The 18,252-nt window shown below is 48.7% G+C and overlaps 1 protein-coding gene across 1 annotated transcript in view; it reads right to left on the reverse strand.

Annotated features, from left to right (window-relative positions):
* KNL1 (kinetochore scaffold 1) overlaps positions 1-18,252 on the reverse strand; it is a 437,074-nt gene that overhangs the window by 161,396 nt on the left and 257,426 nt on the right. The window contains exon 15 of the mRNA XM_082274949.1: positions 2,369-2,484. Within this exon, the coding sequence (XP_082131075.1) occupies positions 2,369-2,484 (116 nt within the window). The remainder of the gene's footprint in view (positions 1-2,368; positions 2,485-18,252) is intronic.

Genomic DNA, 18,252 nt, shown 5'->3' on the forward strand with positions numbered 1-18,252 from the left:
CACATTTATCAGACACCTGATTCCTGTCAGGAACGGTGATCTCTCCTGGTTGAACCTCAGGGACCGAAGTCACCTGGCTAGAGGCTTCTTGGTCTGTCTGGTCAACCGGATCCGATTCTTGTGGGGAACTGAGACTAATCTTTGGAAAAGGTAAAGAAAAAGATCTGTTCAGGGAACGGTAACTGCCGCTCCCTGTAGTACTTAAATGTTGGAAGGGAAGAATCGCACCGGTAGCAGTGATCGATGCTCGATCTAATGCCCTGAATACCGGTGAAGACGTCCCCCCACCCTCAAACCGGGTGGGGGCGCACCTTCAGGCTGTGTAATCCTTTGCTTCAGGTTTGGCTGAGTCGGTCTTTTGTTTGTCCGACCAGCCCTTCTTGTACCCTCCTGGAGGAGCCTTGCCTTTCCCGCTTGTTCCAGCCGGGCGTACGAACCCTTTATGGGCGGTAAAGAAAGGTCCTCGCTTGTTACGAGGTCCCTTAGCTTTACCAGCCATTGGCAAGAAAGTGCTCTTGCCCCCAGTGGCATCCTTAATGATCTCATCTAGGCTTGAAGATCTCACAGGAACACTGGAGAAAAAAAGCTGTCTAAAAATCTTTTTAAGAGGAAAAAAAAAAATCCTGCCAGGACCGAAGATCCCAGCAAGGTATCTAGGTCCTTACTCCTGACTAGACAGAAAAAACTGATTTGCTGTAGCAGAGAGAGAGAGGATATACCCTCGGGGACTGCCCCTAGGGTGTGGCCAGAGCATTTTCTTTCCTGTCTAGTCCTACTCCTGTGGAGGGCAGCATAACCCGAGGGTGTTGAATCACCGAGGACTACGTCTGTCAATGAGCGATAGAGAAATTCGGATTGATTTCCTAATCGGTTCAGTCACCATCCAGGTAAACCTGAATCCCTCTTATCACATCTAAGGAATGTAAGGCAATTTTTTTAGGATGTTTAGGCTTAGGACATAAGAACGGTAGCACAATGTCCGCATTCAAATGAAGCCCTGAGACAACCTTAGGAAGGAATGCCTGACAGAGTCGCAACTCCACTTTATTCCTATTAATCACCAAATAAGGTGACCGACAGGACACCACAGCCAACTGCGACATGCGGAAGTAATAGCTACTAAAAAAAGCCACCTTCTGCGACAGAGAGCAGAGGAATTTCTCTAAGCACCGACAGAACCAAAATTTAGAACCCACGGAGGTACCAGGGATCGGACCGGAGGAGCCAGATAGCGAACTCCCTGCACCAAAGTGTGAACGAACCAAGGACTTCGCCGCCAACGGCCTTTGGAAAAAATTAGCCAAGGCGGAAATTTGGCACTTGATGGTGCCCAGAGCCAAACGTTGATCTACACCCAATTGTAGAACCTCCAACAGGCGAGACACAGAAAAGGAGTGACTCACACCAAGTAATGTATGCCTTCCAAATTCGATGATAAACCTTCCTAGAAGTAGATTTCCTAGCCTTCAACAGCGTAGGAATCACTGACTCCCGACAGCCCTCTGTCTTTCAGCATCTGGCTTTCAATAGCAACGAATATTGGAAGATTGGTCCCTGAGACAGAAGATCTTCCCTGAGAGGAAGTTTCCAAGGGACGTCTGCTACCAGCCTTACCAGGCCTGTGTACCAGGACCGGCGAGGCCAGTCTGGTGCCACCAGAATTACGAATTCCTTCTACTTCGATTCTGCGTAGCAGTCTCAACAGAAGTTGAATTAGAGGAAAAGCGTAAACCAGACGATACTGACCCCAAAAGGGCCACCAGAGTGTCTGTGGCTTCGGCAAGAGGATCCCGAGACCTTGACACGAACCTCTGCACCTTCCTGTGGAGACAGGAAGCCAGCAGGTCCACATCAGGGGTCCCCCACCGAAGACACAGTTGATGAAATACCTCCAGGTGAAGAGACCATTCTCCCGGATCCAACGTCTGCCGGCTGAGATAGTCCGCTTGCCAATTTTTTACCCCCTCGGAATGTGCACAGCAGAGAGGGCGGGAACATAAGGTTCTGCCCACCTCAAGATGCCGGCCACTTCCCGGGCTGCCAGGGAACTCTTTGTGCCTCCTGAACTAAGCAGAAAAAAACTGGGAAGTCCTACAGCAGGAAGTGATGGTATACCTTTTGGGACTGCCCCAGGGGCGTAACCAAAAAGGTTCCCGCCTAGTTTTATTCCTAAAGAGCAAGAGCATAAGCTCAATGGTTTGAAAACTTGAAGCTGTGTCCGTCAGTGAACGAAAGAGAAAACAAATTTACCCATTTAACCAAGATCCTTCGAGTTGATTGAATTTTAAGAGTTATGCTTTTTCTTAACCTGAAAAAAAAAGAAAAAAAAAAACCAACACAAGGAAAAAAGAAAAAAAAGAACACATACTCTTCAGTTGTTTGGTACAAGGTATGGCATTCCTCCTCGTATACTTGAAGTTTAGGTTGATAAATGAACAGGTCTAGCAACAAGTCTGTAGCAGATAAGGTTTCATGGTTTCCACGCTGTATCAAAGGAAGCAAAATTAAAACCTTAGCAACTGACATAATTGCAACATAAACACCACACAAGTGAAAACAGAGCGTGAATGGTAAAAGTAGATTAAGATCACACACAAAAAAAAATAGAAATAATAAATACTTGGTGTTCTGGATAATTTACATCTTTGTAATACATCTAGAAACATACACCCTCAAAAGAGAAAAAAATGCTCTTTTAACTACTTCCATACAGAGCAGTTAGACACCCTTCCTGCCCAGACCAATTTTCAGCTTTCAGCACTATCACACTTTGAATGACAATTGCTCAGTCATGCTACACTGTAACCAAACAAAATTTTTATCATTTTTTTCACACAAATAGAGCTTTCTTTTGGTGGTATTTGATCACAACTGGGGTTTTTTTTTTTCGTGATATATGCAAAAAAAGAGCAAAAATTTTGAAAAAAAAAAACTTTTTTTTAGTTTCAATTATAAAATTTTGCAAAAAATTAATTTTTCTTCATACATTTGGGCCAAAATGTATACTGCTACATTTCTCTGGTAAAATTAACCCAAATTAGTGTATATTATTTAGTCTGTGTGAAAGTTATTGAGTCTAGAAGCTATGGTACCAATTACTGAAAATTGATCACACCAGATGTACTGACGGCCTATCTCCTTTCTTGAGGCCCTGAAATGTCAGGACAGTACAAATACCGCCCAAATGACCCCTTTTTGTAAAGTAGACAGTCCAAGGTATTTAGTAAGAGGCATGGTGGGTTTTTTGAAGTTGTAATTTTTTCCCACAATTCTTGGGAAAATGAAGAAAAAAATGTTTTTTTCTTTTTTTTCCCACAAAGTTGTCAATTTATAAGCTATTTCTAACACATAGCATGTACACAGCAAAAATTACACCCAAAAATACATTCTGCTACTCCTTCCGAGTATGGCGATACCACATATGTGAGACTTTTACACAGCCTGGCCACAAAAAGATACTCCACGTCCAAGAAGAACCTTCAGGCGTTCTAGGAGCATAAATACACATAAAACTTTCTTACTACCTATCACACTTTTCAAGGCCCTAGAGCACCAATACAATGGAAAAGTCCACAAAATGACCCCATTTTGGAAAGCAAACACTCCAACGTATATTCTATGAGGCATTATGGGTCGTTTGAACATATTTTTTTCCACAGGTTTTTGGAAAATGTGGGAAAAAAATGAAAACTTTTTTTTTTTTTTTTTACACAAAGTTGTCAATGTATAGGATATTCCTAACACATAGCATGTGCACAGCAAAAATGACACCCCAAAATACATTCTGCCACTCCTCCTGAGTATGGCAATACCACATGTGTGAGACTTTTTCACAGCCTAGCCATATAGAGGGGCCCAACATCCAAGGCGCACCATCATGCATCCTAGCCACTTGCCTAGGCCTATTTTTGACATTTGGTGTTTACAAGCTAAAATCAGTTGTTTTGCTAGAAAACTGCTTAGAACCCCCAAACATTATATATTTTTTTTTTAGCAGAGACCCTAGAGAATAAAATGGAGATTATTGCAATATTTTTTATCACACCGTATTTGCGCAGCGGTCTTCCAAACGCAATTTTTTTGGAAAAAAATCACTTTTTTTAATTAAAAAATAAGAAACCAGTAAAGTTCGCCCAATTTTTTTCCATAATGTGAAAGATAATGTTACGCCGAGTAAATAGATACCCAACATGTCATGTTTCAAAATTGCGCACGCTCACGGAATGGCGACAAACTTTGGTACTTAAAAATCCCCATAGGCGACAATTTAAAAATTTCTACAGGTTGCCATCTTTGAGTTACAGAGGAGGTCTAGATCTCAAATTATTCCCCTTGCTCCAACGATCGCGGCGATACCTCACATGTGTGGTTTGAACACTGTTTACATATGTGGGCGAGGTTTCTGTATGCGTTCGCTTCTGCGCGCGAGCTCACGGGGACAGGGCGCTTTAATTTTTTTTTTTTTTTACTATTTATTTTATTTTTTATTTTTACACCGTTTACAAAAAAAAAAAAATTGATCATTTTTATTTCTATTAAAAGGAATGTAAACATTCCTCGTAATAGAAATAGGCACGACAGGACCTCTTTTTTGTGAGATCTGGGGTCAAAAAGTCCTCAGATCTCACAAGTACACTAAAAGATAGAAAAAAAAAAAATTATATAAAATGAAAAAAAAAAAAAAAAAAAAAAAAAAAAGGACCTTTAAACCGGTTGCTAGGCAACAACATTTTCCGTAGCTCCGGTCCTCCAAGACCATAGAGTCAAGTGAGGGCAAGCTTGCCCTCACTCGACATCCTGTCTGTGAGGATCCGGGACCGGATTGTTTTCCCCGCTGCCGGCGGGTCCGGTAAGCGGGGAAAAGGACCGGAACGTGGCGGGAGGGGGGGGGCGCCTCTTCCGCCATGCCGGAAGGGTGATCCCACGGCGAATCCGCCGCTGGGACCACCGTTATCGGAAAGCCAACCGTCCACCGTTTAAAAAAATACCAGGGTTATGGCAGCTATCTGCTTCCATAATACCGGTATTTAGGTTTAAACGGAGGACGTATATAAACCTTTTTGGACTTGGACATGGTGGCTGTATGAAGGGTGATAGGTACTCGGGTACTTTGTTGGGCAGGTGACAGGTACTCTGGTACTGATGAGCAAGTGGCAGGTACTCGAGTACTCCGATAGGCAGGTGACAGGTACTCGGATACTCTGATGGGCAGGTGACAGGCAGGTGATAAGTACTGATGAGTAGTACTGATACTGATAGGTGATACTGTACTGATGGGTACTGATGATCAGTACTGATACGTGATAGGTACTGATGAGTAGTGATGGGTACTGATGAGCAGGCGGCAAGTACTCGGGTACTTCAGGCGTCAGGTACTCTGATGAGCAGGTGGAAGGTACTCGGGTACTCTGATGGGTAGGTGACAGATACTCAGGTACTCTGATGACGGGTTCTCCGTTGACGGGTACTCAGAGTACCCGAGTACCCGTCATCAGAGTACCCGTCATCAGAGTACCCGTCATCAGAGTACCCGAGTACCCATCATCAGAGTACCCGAGTACCCATCATCAGAGTACCCGAGTACCCGTCAGAGTACCCGAGTACCTGTCATCAGAGTACCCGTCATCAGAGTACCCGTCATCAGAGTACCCGAGTACCTGTCACCAGAGTACCCGTCATCAGAGTACCCGAGTACCTGTCATCAGAGTACCCGAGTACCTGTCATCAGAGTACCCGAGTACCTGTCATCAGAGTACCCGAGTACCTGTCATCAGAGTACCCGAGTACCTGTCACCAGCCCATCAGAGTACCCGAGTACCTGTCATCAGAGTACCTGATGGGCTGGTGACAAGTACTCGGGTACTTTGATGGGCTAGTGACAGGTGCTCTTTATTGGGGGGGGGGGCAATCAGTGTGTTTGGGGTGCACTGTAATTGGTAACTAGCTGTTACCACACTCTCTTCCTCACACAGGATCAGTGTGTGAGGAGGAGAACACGGTGACAGCTAGTTACCGTGTTCTCTGTTGACATTTGTGACCGGCTGTGATTGGACACAGCCGGTCACGTGGTAAAGAGCCAATTTCATTGGCTCTTTACCTAGATCGGGGATCGACTCTGTCCGAGGGACGAGCCTCGTCCCCGATCGCTGCTCTGCGCGCCCCCGGGGGCGCGCATTGCAGAGAGAACGAGCGGCTCGTGCTGGAGCCGCTCATGTGATCGGCTGTGATGGACACAGCCGATCACGTGGTAAACAGCCAATTTCTTTTGGCTGTTTACCTTGATCAGGGATGGGCTATGTCCGAGGGACGAGCCTCACCCCCGATCGCCGGGGGCGCGCAGTAGAGGGGAGATCCGGGCGACGTCATATGACGGTGGCCCGGATCCTCACAACCACTTTGCCGACGTCATTTTACATGACGCGGTATGGAAGTGGTTAAGAAGCAGCCTGCAAAACCTTGCGGTCAAAAGAAGCATCCGAGGATGCCAACACATCTACTTTGTAGAATTTAGAGAACGTGTGCACAGATGACCAAGTTGCTGCCTTGCAAACTTGTATTACTGATGCCCGATGGTGAAAAGCCCAAGAGGCAATCAGCACCCTAGCAGAATGCGCCTACACAGGGAAAAGGTGGAACCTGACCCTTAAGTGAATAAGCCTATACCACCGTCTGCCTGATCCATCTGGATATGGTTGCAGCAGACGAGGTCCTTCCGTGAGGACAAAAGGAGAGTCTGATTTCCTGAAAGACTCAGTTAAAGACTCAGTTAAAGCGGAGTTCCACCCAAAAGTGGAACTTCCGCTTTAAATAGTCCTAACCCCTTGACATGCCACATTTGGCATGTCATTTTTGGGGGGGGGGGGGGGGGAGCGGGTACCTAGTTTTGACAGGTACCCGCTCCCACTTCCGCTCGGAGCGCCGCGGCGCCCTGAGTGGAAGTTCTCCTCTCTCCCTCCCTCCCTGCAATCTTCTGGGACATGTCAGGGGTCCCAGAAGATTGCCGGCCAATCACGACGCGTAGCGCAACTCGCACATGCGCAGTGCGTACCCGGCTGTGAAGCCGCAAACTGTCACAGCCGGGTGCCCACATCAGTGATGCTGGCGCCACGGAGCAGAGAGGGAGAAGACGGCGCATCGCTGGACCGTGGGACAGGTGAGTGTGCGGTTAGGCTGGAACTCCGCTTTAACAGCCAGGCAAACCCTAATTGCCCCAAAGACAGCCAAAGAATTGCAAGGTAATTTCCTTGGGATGCTTGGGCTTAGGACAGAATGAAGGCAGCACAATGTCTTCATTCAATGGAAATCAGAAACCACCTTAGGAAGACACGACTGATTAGGTCAAAGGACCCCTTAATCTCTGTGGACCACCAGAAAAAAAAGTTGGACAATGCCGCCACTTCAGACACTGCGGGCAGAGGTAATAGCCACCAAAAAAGTCTACCTTCTGTGACAGTGTAAGCAGAGGAATCTCCCCAAGTTTTCAAAGGGAGGTTTTTGAAGAAAAGACAGTACCAAGTTAAGATCCCATAGAGGTAACGGGGACCGTATCGGAGGAGCCACATGAGGAACTCCCTGGATAAAAGTGTGAATCAAAGAATGCATAGCTAAAGGGCATGGAAAAAACACCGCCAAAGCAGACACCTGGCCTTTAATAGTACCCAAGGCTTACCGCTGCTCAACCCCTCTTTGGGGAAAAATAATATTTTAGCCAATGAAAAGGAGAGTGGATGTACCTTAAATCGCTTCACACCATGAGATGTACGATTTCCACGTATGATGATATATGAAATAAAATGAAGGTTTGGGACTTTGAATGAGGCAGGTGAATGCACCATATGCCTCCATCCCTGGTTATAGGAGAAGAAAGAAAAAAAAGGGTTGGGACTTTAAATGAGGGGGACCACTGGCACCTGTAGTAACACAGGTTCAAAGACAAAGTAATATACAAGGGCAGATATTTATGCAATCTCTACAATGGTATACAAAAGTAAAACAGATACATTGTGGCAAAATCATGTCACATAACTCACATCTTTCTCCTGATTTATTTGTCTTCATTGGGGCTCACTTTTTATTTCCCTGTTTACAAGGGGGATTTTTTTTTCATTGGCTTACCAATCACATTTTGTTCTGACAACTTTTGGTCATCAGTATATTACTTTGTTTGTCTATGAACCTGTGTTACTACAGGTGCAAGTGGTACCCCTCATTTAAAGTCCCAAGCCCCTTTCTTCTCACGTATGATGATAAATCTTCCTGGAAGTAGATTTTCTAGCCTTCAACAGTGTAGGAATCACTGAATCAGAAAGACCCCTATACCTGCCTTTCAAAAGCCACGCCGTAAAAGCAAGCAACTGTAAAGCAGGATGGAAGTTCGGCCCTTGAGACAACAGATCTTCCGTGAGAGGAAGTCTCCAAGGAGTATCGGCGACCAACCTTACCAGATCTGCATACCAAGACCGGCAAGGCCAGTCTCGGGCCACCAGAATGACAGGGATCCCTTCCACCTCTATGCAGCGCAGAAGCCTTGGCAGACGTTTCAGCGGAGGAAGCGCATAGATCAGCTAATACTGACCCCAAGAAGACACCAGTGCATCTGTGGCATCAACCAGAGGATCTCGAGACCTGGCAACAAACCTCTGTACCTACTCATTGAGCTGAGAAACTAACAGATCTACATCGGGTGTCCCCCACCGGACACACAACAGGTGAAACCCTCTGGGTGCAGGGACCATTCCCCCTGATCCTACACCTTAGGACTCAAGTAATCCGCCTGCCAGTTCCCCACATTGGGTATATGTATAGCGGAGAGGGCTGAAACAAAATGTTCTGCCCATATTAGGATCTCTGCCACCTCGCGGATCGCCAGGACACTCTTGGTGCCCTCTTGATTGAAAAACCACAGCCCTGGTATTGTCTGATTGAATCTGAACTTGACAACCCCGCAGACAATTTGTCCAGTGACTCAAGCAAAGCTTTATCGCTCTGAGTTCCAGAATATTGATCAGAAGTCTGGACTCTTTCAGAATTCAGGTCTCCTGGACACAACGCTTTCCAAGTACTCTCTCCCCCCCCCCTCCCCCCCCCAGCCAGACAGGCTGGCCTCCAAGGTCCAATACAATGGAAGGAAGGGCTTGTCCTGACGCAGGGACAAGGTACATAACCAAAGAAGAGCACTTCTTGCGTTTTAAATCAACCAAATCAGATTTTGATCCTTGTTCCACCTGACAAGAATACCCCTTTGCAGAGGTCTCGTGTGGAACTGAGCAAACAGAACTGCCCCAAAGTTAGACACCATCAGGCCTAGAGCTCACATGCAGGTCTGCAATGAGGACAGAGTGCCGGATAATAGCAACCGAATAGCCCTCTGCAACTTTTGCAGCTTTTCCGGGGGAAGAAACACCCAAGCAGAGGCCAAGTCCAAAGTCAGTCCCAGATAAACCATTTTGGAGGCTGGTAACAGAGCAGATTTTCTGAAATTGATGGTCCAACCGAACTCTTGCAGAGTCCTTACAGTGGTTGGCAGATCGCCCACCAGAACTGAGTGGGAGTCTGCTCTTAAGAGGAGATCGTCCAGGTACCCTAGCACCGCAATGCCCCGCTGTCATAGTAATGCCAATACTGGAGACAACACGTTGGTGAGGACCCTGGGGGCGGAGGCAAGACCAAAGGGTAACACCACAAATTGATAATGTTCCTATTCTACAGCAAAGAAAACTCTGGGGTCCAGCATAAATAGGGATGTGCAGATATGCGTCCTCAATAGCGATAGAGGCCAAAAAGTCCCCCTGGTGTAGGAATGGCACTACCGTGCGAATGGACTCCATTTAAAACCTCTATACCCGCACAAAGCGATTCAGAGCCTTGAGGACTAGAATAAAACCCTTGAAAGCGTTCCCGAGGGGGAACCGGCACAATCACCCTTTGCGACAGCAGATCTTGTACCGCCTCTCGTATATTCCTTAACCGATCTGAAGATAAGCGTAGATTGGGCAGGAAGAATCTGTCCGACGGTCGGGACCTGAATTCGATCTTGTAACCCGATCGGAGCAGCTTGTGGGCCCATTTGTCCTGAATCAAGGAGATCCCTTATTCCGGGCATAAAATGAAGACATCCCCCCCCACCCCAGATACGGGTGAGGGCGTCCCTTCATTCAGACGGAGATTTGTCCTCCGATCTGGAGGGGCCTGTTCTCGGCTTACATGACCACGTCTTCTCGGAACCCCCAGATGACCTAAATGGCTTAGGCCCTTTCTCCTGCGTGCTGAAGGGCCCAAAGGGGTCGTCTGCTGAAAAATAAGGGCCCCGTCTATTACGAGGTGTCTTGCCCTTAGCAGATAGAGGAAGAAAAGTACTCCCACCTGTGTGTCCTTTGTGGAGTTCATTCAACAAAGACCCAACTAGGCAGTCCCCCCCCCGTAAAGGGAAGATCTGATAGAGCATTTTTAGAAGCCTGGTCCGCAGACCACCTTTTTAGACACACCATGCGTGGTTACCATTATTGCGTTTAGAACAACTCCACTGACTTGCAACAATTTTGTCACAGTAGGCGGGAAAAGGGAGTACCTTTGCCATTTTTAGGGAATCTAGCGCCCCATGTTAAACATTTTCTGCACTGATACAATCAGTGCATCCACCAGCGCCCTTGCATGCGCATGTGCAGTAAAAGGAATCATTCTCACCACAGAGCACCCGAAGTGCATGGACGCAGACCCAGTAGAGTCGCTATATGTTATGCTCACAGAGAACATAAGCAGGGGAGGTCACACCACAGTCCCACAAGGAGACGCCAACTAAAGTTCCACAAAAAGGAGGGGCGTGGCCAAGCAAGGCATGTGAGCGGACGCGCATCACGGAGCTCCCGCTGTTACCCTGCTCATTGATCCTTCCTCCGGTATCCACCTTACCTTTAACCGGCACCGACGTCTTCCTCTCCTCCTGGGGAATCCACCGGTATCCTCTACGCCTCGATCCGCACGATGCTCACCCGGAATAACCGCGAGGTCCCTGCCGGCATGGAAATCCAACATGGCGCCGCGGCCTCCACGCCGAAGGGGACGCCGCGCGCCACGGACAAGGGCAAGGATCCTGGGGGTAAGTCTGGCAAACCCCGCAAGGACGGCACCAAGGACATGTTTTATTATGCCCAGAAGCTCACGTTTGCCCAGGCCGCGGGCCCGCAGGATGGTGGCAAGGGGGGAGCGGCTTTGGTTCCGGAGCCCGGCCTGGAAGCGGATCCCTCACCTAGTCTGCCTGGTACGGATGCCCCTGCTAACATGGACCTGGGGGTGAACGGGGAGGTGGTGGATGGTGATTCTCAGCCCACCCTGGGCCAAATACTTTCAGCGGTGCAGCTGTGCACGGCCTCTGTTGGCAAAGTGGAGAAGAAGCTGGGGGGGCTCACAGAGGAGGTCTCCCTGCTCCGGCATGACCTTCAGAAAATGCGGGAGCGGACCACTGCGGTGGAGGGTCGCATAAGCGAGGTTGAGGACAGGCTACCCTCCATTATCACGGAGACTCGGGCTACTGCATCCCTGGCCAGGGCGGTACAGGATAAAACTGATGATATTGAGAACCGGCTGAGGCGTAACAACATCAGGATTGTGGGGCTCCCAGAGAAAGCGGAGGGCAGGGACCCCACAGAGTTTGTGGAACAGTGGCTGCTGGAGATCTTTGGCAGGGATGCCTTCTCACCCTTGTTTGCTGTTGAGCGTGCCCACCGCACCCCTTCCCGGGCCATCCCGGGCAATGCACCACGTCCTATGCTGGCGCGTCTCCTGCACTACCGTGACCGTGAGAAGGCCCTTAGGCTGGCCAGGGAGAAAGCCGTCATTAAGTTTAATGGGGTCCGGGTGTCTCTGTACCCGGACTTTTCGGCGGAGGTGCAGAAGAAGCGTGCTAAATTCCATGAAGTTAAACAACGCCTGCAGAAGGTCCACCTGCCCTATGCGATGCTGTACCCCGCTCGGCTGCGAGTAACTGCTGGCGGGCAAGCTCACTTTTTTCAGACCGCGGATGAAGCTGCGGAATGGCTGGATGTCAATGAGCCGTCTCTGCGGGCTCGACAGCGTGAGGGAGCGGATCCTTGAGGTTACCTTGACTGTTGGGGTGCTCTCCTACTACCTACCTGTTGGAAGGGACTCTATTTGCCTTACCGGAGGCCGTTTATCGTTAGCCTGTTATGGCTGGATGGCTCTATGTTTCCTGTGATGGTGAAGTATGCCAAAGTTATGCGATGTTTACTGTTTTCCCGGCTGGAGTGTGTGTGCACGTTGCCTACTCCTCGGATGTCTCCTGTGCCATGTTGGCACCGTTTTGTTTTTTACCTTCTCTGTTTTTTCTCTGGACCCGGATGTCTGAACTCTGGGACACGTTTCTATTTTTGTATCACATACAGGCTTCGCTTTTTGTTTTGCTGCTGGCATCTGCTGGAGGAGGACTGCTTCCCGTCTGCTGTGGGGCCCGTGCGGCTGAGTCCTGCTGCACCCCTGTTTAATACCCTTTCTTTTTTTATTTTTTTTCTCTCTTGTACTCCTTACCCTGACTGTAATTATGCACTCTATGGAATATGTCTAGTGTACCTTTAGTGTCCTGGAATGTCCGGGGCTTGGGAGATCCCCTCAAGCGGGCTATGGTGAGCTCTGTTCTGCGCAAGTATCACCCAGCGATTGTTGGCCTGCAGGAGACGCATCTCACTGTGGACACGGTTAGCTGTGTGCGGTATGCTTGGGCCCAACAGATCTACCATTCTACCCATACCTCCTTCTCTAGGGGGGTCTGTATTCTGATTCATCGATCAGTGGACTATCGGGAAATTACTAAACTGTGTGACTCGGAGGGTAGATTTGTATTCTTGTACTGTATTATATATTCACGTGCTTGTGTAATTGCCATGGTGTACGTCCCGCCTCCCTTTTCGCTTCACGTGTTGAGGGAGCTGGTGAGGTTCACTTTGGACAAGCCCCGAGCGCTGCTATTTGTGCTGGGGGATTTTAATGGGGTGCTGGATCCTGCAAGGGATAGACACCCACCTCCCGGTGTAGGGCCGGGCACCCGGGGTACCCCGTTGGCCCGTTTTTTGGGAGAGATGTCCTGGATAGATCTGTGGCGGGTCCGGCACCCTGCTGCTACACAATTTTCCTGCTACTCTAAAACGCATGGGTCATTGTCCCGCATTGACCTCTGCTTGGGTACCCCTTTTTCCTTAGCAGCGGTGTCTAAAATTCAATATGCCCCCAGGGGTATTTCTGACCACTCTCCCCTGATCTGTTGGCTGGAGTTGAGGCCTCAATCGTCCCTATCACGGGTCCCTTGGCGCCTCAATGCCTCCTGGTTGAAACTCTTTCCCCCTGATAGTGATTTGCCTAGAGCTATGTCCCGATTCTTTTTGGATGATGACCTTTATCCTGATAGGCTGGTTCAATGGGATGCTTTTAAATGCTATCTTAGGGGGGTGTTCATTGATGTGATTAACCAGGTTAAATCTTCTACTAGGGAATGGGAGGCTCACTTGACTGCACATGTGAGGGAGCGAGAGGAGGAGTATATTGGCCAACCCACTGAAGCGTCTCGGGCGGCTTGGTTGTCTGCCCAGGATGCCCTGACTAGTTTTATCTCGCATAGAGCGGAACGCAAACGGTTTTTCTCTAAGGTTACATTTTATGAAGAGGGGGAGCAGACTGGCCGCCTTCTGGCAAAACTTGTTAATGTCCACCCTGCAGTTCCTGCTATAGGGGCCCTTAAATTGCCCTCGGGCACCCTGGTTAATTCTCCGGAGCAGGTTATGGAGGAGCTGGTCCGCTTCTATACTGAGCTCTATGCCTCTAGGGCGTCCTACACTGCTCTGGAATTGATGGACTACCTCCAGGGAGTAGATCTCCCCGTTTTATCTGCAGCGCATAAGCGCCAATTGGATGCCCCTCTTACCCTGGAGGAGCTCCGGGAGGCTGCCAGCTCTTTTCCCACCTTTAAGGCCCCGGGGGATGACGGATTGCCCATGGAGGTATACCAGTCCTTCCCTGACACATTGCTACCACGACTGTTGCGGGTCTTTAATGAGGCTCTGCGCGGTGGTCGCCTACCCTCGTCCATGTCTGGGGCCAGTATTACCTTAATTTTGAAGCCTGACAAGCCCCCGATAGATCCTGGTTCTTATAGACCGATATCCTTGCTACAATCTGATGTCAAGATTCTGGCCAAGGTGCTCGCTCGGCGCTTGAATCTAGTGGTGGCTACCATTGTTCATGATGATCAGGCGGGATTTATGCCCAACAAGTCTACAGCTGTCAATCTCCGCAGGCTTTATGTGAACATGCAGAGTAGAACGGACAATGTGGGCTCCAGGGCCCTCTTGTCCCTAGATGCTAACAAGGCCTTCGACAGTGTCGAGTGGGGGTACCTCTGGGCGGTGTTAGAGAAATTTGGTTTTGGCCCCACGTTTGTGGCATGGGTTCGCCTTCTTTACCAGGCCCCGCGTGCGGTTATAAGGGAGGGGGGCAGGCAATCGGCACCGTTTCTCCTGGAGAGGGGGACTAGGCAGGGATGTCCTCTGTCCCCTTTGCTGTTTGCTCTGGCCATAGAGCCCCTGGCAGCGAGGATTCGGGCCAGTGCCTCGGTGGTGGGCTTTCGGTATGGGACACTGCAGGAAAAGATACTTTTGTATGCCGATGATATGTTATTGCTCCTGGGTGACACAGGTCCATCCCTACGGGCAGTGATGCGCATAATTACGGAATTTGGAGGCTTCTCGGGGCTGACCATCAACTGGTCCAAGTCGGCTTTGTTGCCGCTGGACCGGGGGGTGGATCCCCAGTTGTCTGATTTTTGCCCGGTGCAGATAGTGCAACAGTTCAAATATTTGGGGGTGGTGATTTCCGCTGTCATTACCGACTATTGTCGCCTGAACCTCTTCCCACTTTTGACGAGGTTCAGGGACAAGGTGGCCGTCTGGTCCAAACTTTGGCTTTCAGTGGCGGGTAGGGCTAATTTGGTAAAGATGATCTTTATGCCCCAACTTTTATATTTCCTACATAATTCCCCGGTGGTCATCCCTCTGAGGTTGTTCCGTCTGGTGAACTCCATCTTCCGCTCCCTGTTGTGGAGGTCCGGGGTTGCCAGGATACGCCTTGAACAACTGTACAGGCCCAAGGATAGGGGAGGCTTGGCCTTCCCGAACCCTTGGATCTATTATTTGGCGGCGCAGCTGCAACACTTGGTGAAGGCCCTTTGTGGGGAGGACCGGGAGACTGGGGACTCTACGGTTCAGGTTATACTCCATGAGGTGGCGGCACGCAGGGTCCCGGAGGCATTAGAATCGCAGCTCTTCCTGAAGTCTAACAAATTGTTTCCTACTTATAGATTGATACATAAAATCTGGTCGAAGGCGAAACAGTTACAGGGGGTTACCGGTTTTACCGAATATAGTTTACTATGGGATAATCTGACGTATCCGGAGTTGGCCGGGCTGCCGTGTGCGGCGACTTGGCGAGCTCGGGGCATTACTCACCTTAAGCAGGTGTTCCTCCAGGGACGCTTGCTAGACTTTGCCCAGCTTAGTGCAGCCTACACCCTACCTCCGACTATGCAGTTTTCATATTTACAGCTGCGGCATGCAGTCCGGGCCCAGCCCTCCTTGCTGAGCCCGGAACTGTCCCCAACACCAGTTTTTTCTATGATGAGGCGCTGTGCTACAACCAAGGGATTTATTTCGGAATGCTACTCTATGTTGTTAACAGCTTACCTGGAAAAAATTCCTAACCCTGCTAAATCTCGCTGGGAGGCGGATGTAGGGGTTCTCAGTGATGATCAGTGGGACGAGGCCTTAGAGTCGGTGCGTACGTGCTCCCTGGGAGTCGCGCAGCGACTCTCTCAACTTTACATACTCCTCCGGGTCCATCGCACCCCCCTCCGCCTTTACAGGATGGGTCTTAGAGCTGACTCCTTGTGCACCAGGTGTAGTAGAGATTGTGGAGACCTCATTCACCTTCTGTGGCGCTGCCCCAAGCTCCATAGGTATTGGACGGCGGTGGTCCAGACTGTTAATGCTGCTTTTTCCCTCTCTGTGCCGGTTGATCCGAAGCCGTGCCTCCTTGGCATGGTGGAGGACTACTCGCCTGATGTCAACGTACGTTTGGCGTTGTCGAGGTCCTTTTTTCAGGCCCGGAAGCTTATTTTGCAGCACTGGACGTCCCCGTCCCCTCCCTCGCTGGAGATGTGGGTGAAGGCAATGGGCGCTACCCTACGGTATGAACGCCTAATTTATCAACACAGAGGTGTCCCGCTAAGATATGAAAAAATATGGGCTGGGTGGCTGGCGCAGCCAGGCCTGGCACCAGCTGATCTTATTATGGATCGCTTACTCCAATAGCTCCCTGTCTGTTCTGTCTGCTGGTTATGGAGCAGGTCCTTGATGTGTGCTCGTGTTACCATGCTTGGGTATGTAGATGTCCTTACTTTACTGGGAATGCACTTTCTTGAAGATGCCATGTATTTGTTGGTTCATGCCTATACTCTCTTTGTAAGGGAGTCTTGTTGAATTGAAGCCTGTGAACTTTCAATTGTGTTCAATAAACTTTGTCTTTGATTTAAAAAAAAGTTCCACAAAAAGACCCCTATTGGGCCTAAGGGTCGCCCACCATAAAGGACATAGCCCCCAATAAAGGGAAAGAGGGGGCCCGTCGTGACGCAGATGAGCAGGCAGAGAACCCCCACACAACATGGCCCCCACGTCGCCCCCTGGTTCAAGGGGGGACACAAGGCAGTCTTCATGTCCACCCCCTAAAGGGGGAAGGGGGGGAGGAAGAGGGGACGCCAATCCACTGCTCTATCACCCTGGTCAGCAGCTCAAACAGCCTGGTCAACAGCTTAGTCAGCAGCTCGGACGGCCAGTCGTGAGTAGGTCGCAAAGTCGCGGCCTAAATATGGGGCCCGATCTGGGCGCTAGTCCGCTGTCAGCTTGATCAGCAGCTCAGTTAGGAACTCAGGCAGCCAAACCTACGTCGCTTGCCCACAAGCCTGGAGGGGGCGAGCGCTCACCGCTGGGGAGCCAGCGTATGTGACCGGCAGGTCCGATGGCCGCCGGCCACTCGCGATCTCCCGCAGGAGAGAGAGAAAGACAGATGGCTGATGTAAACACAGCCGTCTGTCACTCTCCCTGAAGTAAGCACAGAGGCTATGTGATCCTGCTATATAGGATCGCATGTCTGTGGTTCCTTCACTAGCCACGCCCCATGACAGTTAGAATCACGCCCCTAGGGACACACTTAACCCCTTGATCACCAATAAAGTTAACCCCTTCCCTGCCAGTGTAATTTTTACAGGAACAGTGCATATTTATAGCACTGATTACTGTAGTAATGTCACTGGTACCCCCAAAAGTGTCAGAAATGTCAGTCAGGGGTCCGATCTGTCCGCCGCAATGTCGCAGTCACAAAAAAAAAATAATAAAAAAAAAAAAATTATATATATATATATATATATATATATATATATATATATATATATATATATATATATATATATAAATGACAAACCTTTCCCGTAGTTAGTAAACGCAATAACTTTTGCGCAAACCAATCAAAATACGCTTATTGCGATTTTTTTTTTTATACAAAAAATATGTAGCAGAAAACAAATTGGCCTAAAATGTTAAAAAAGTTTGTTTTATATTTTTTTTTGAGAATTTCATATAAAAAAAAATGTGAAAAAGTTATTTTTTCAAAATGTCGTTCTTTTTTTGTTTATAGCGCAAAAAAAAAAAAAAAAAAAAAAAAAGGCACAGGTGATCAAATACCACCAAAAGAAAGCTCTGTTTGTGGGGGGGGAAAAAAAAGGACATCAATTTCATTTGGGTACAGCGTCACACGACCGCGCAATTGTCCGTTAAAGTCACGCAGTGCCGATTTGCAAAAATAGGGCCAGCCCCCGTCCATTGGGGCTTTGTCATGGCGAGGCCTATTGCGGAGCTATTACCTGCACACTCTCACTGGCTGGACTAAGAGACCTTAAGGATCTAGGACAGTGGTTCTTAACCTTGTTGGAGGTACTGAACCCCACCAGTTTCATATGCGCATTCACCGAACCCTTCTTAATTGGAAAAATAAAATATGTTTTTTTTTAATTCAAAACATAGGTATATATTTAGGACGGTATATATTTATACATAGGTGCACAAAATGAACAAAACCATTTAAGAACAAAACCATTGCATTAATACTGAGCCCTGGCCATTTGCATTAACACTGACCGCTGAC

This window comes from Pelophylax lessonae (assembly GCF_965119305.1).
Source record: "Pelophylax lessonae genome assembly, chromosome: 13".
Lineage (NCBI taxonomy): Eukaryota > Metazoa > Chordata > Amphibia > Anura > Ranidae > Pelophylax > Pelophylax lessonae.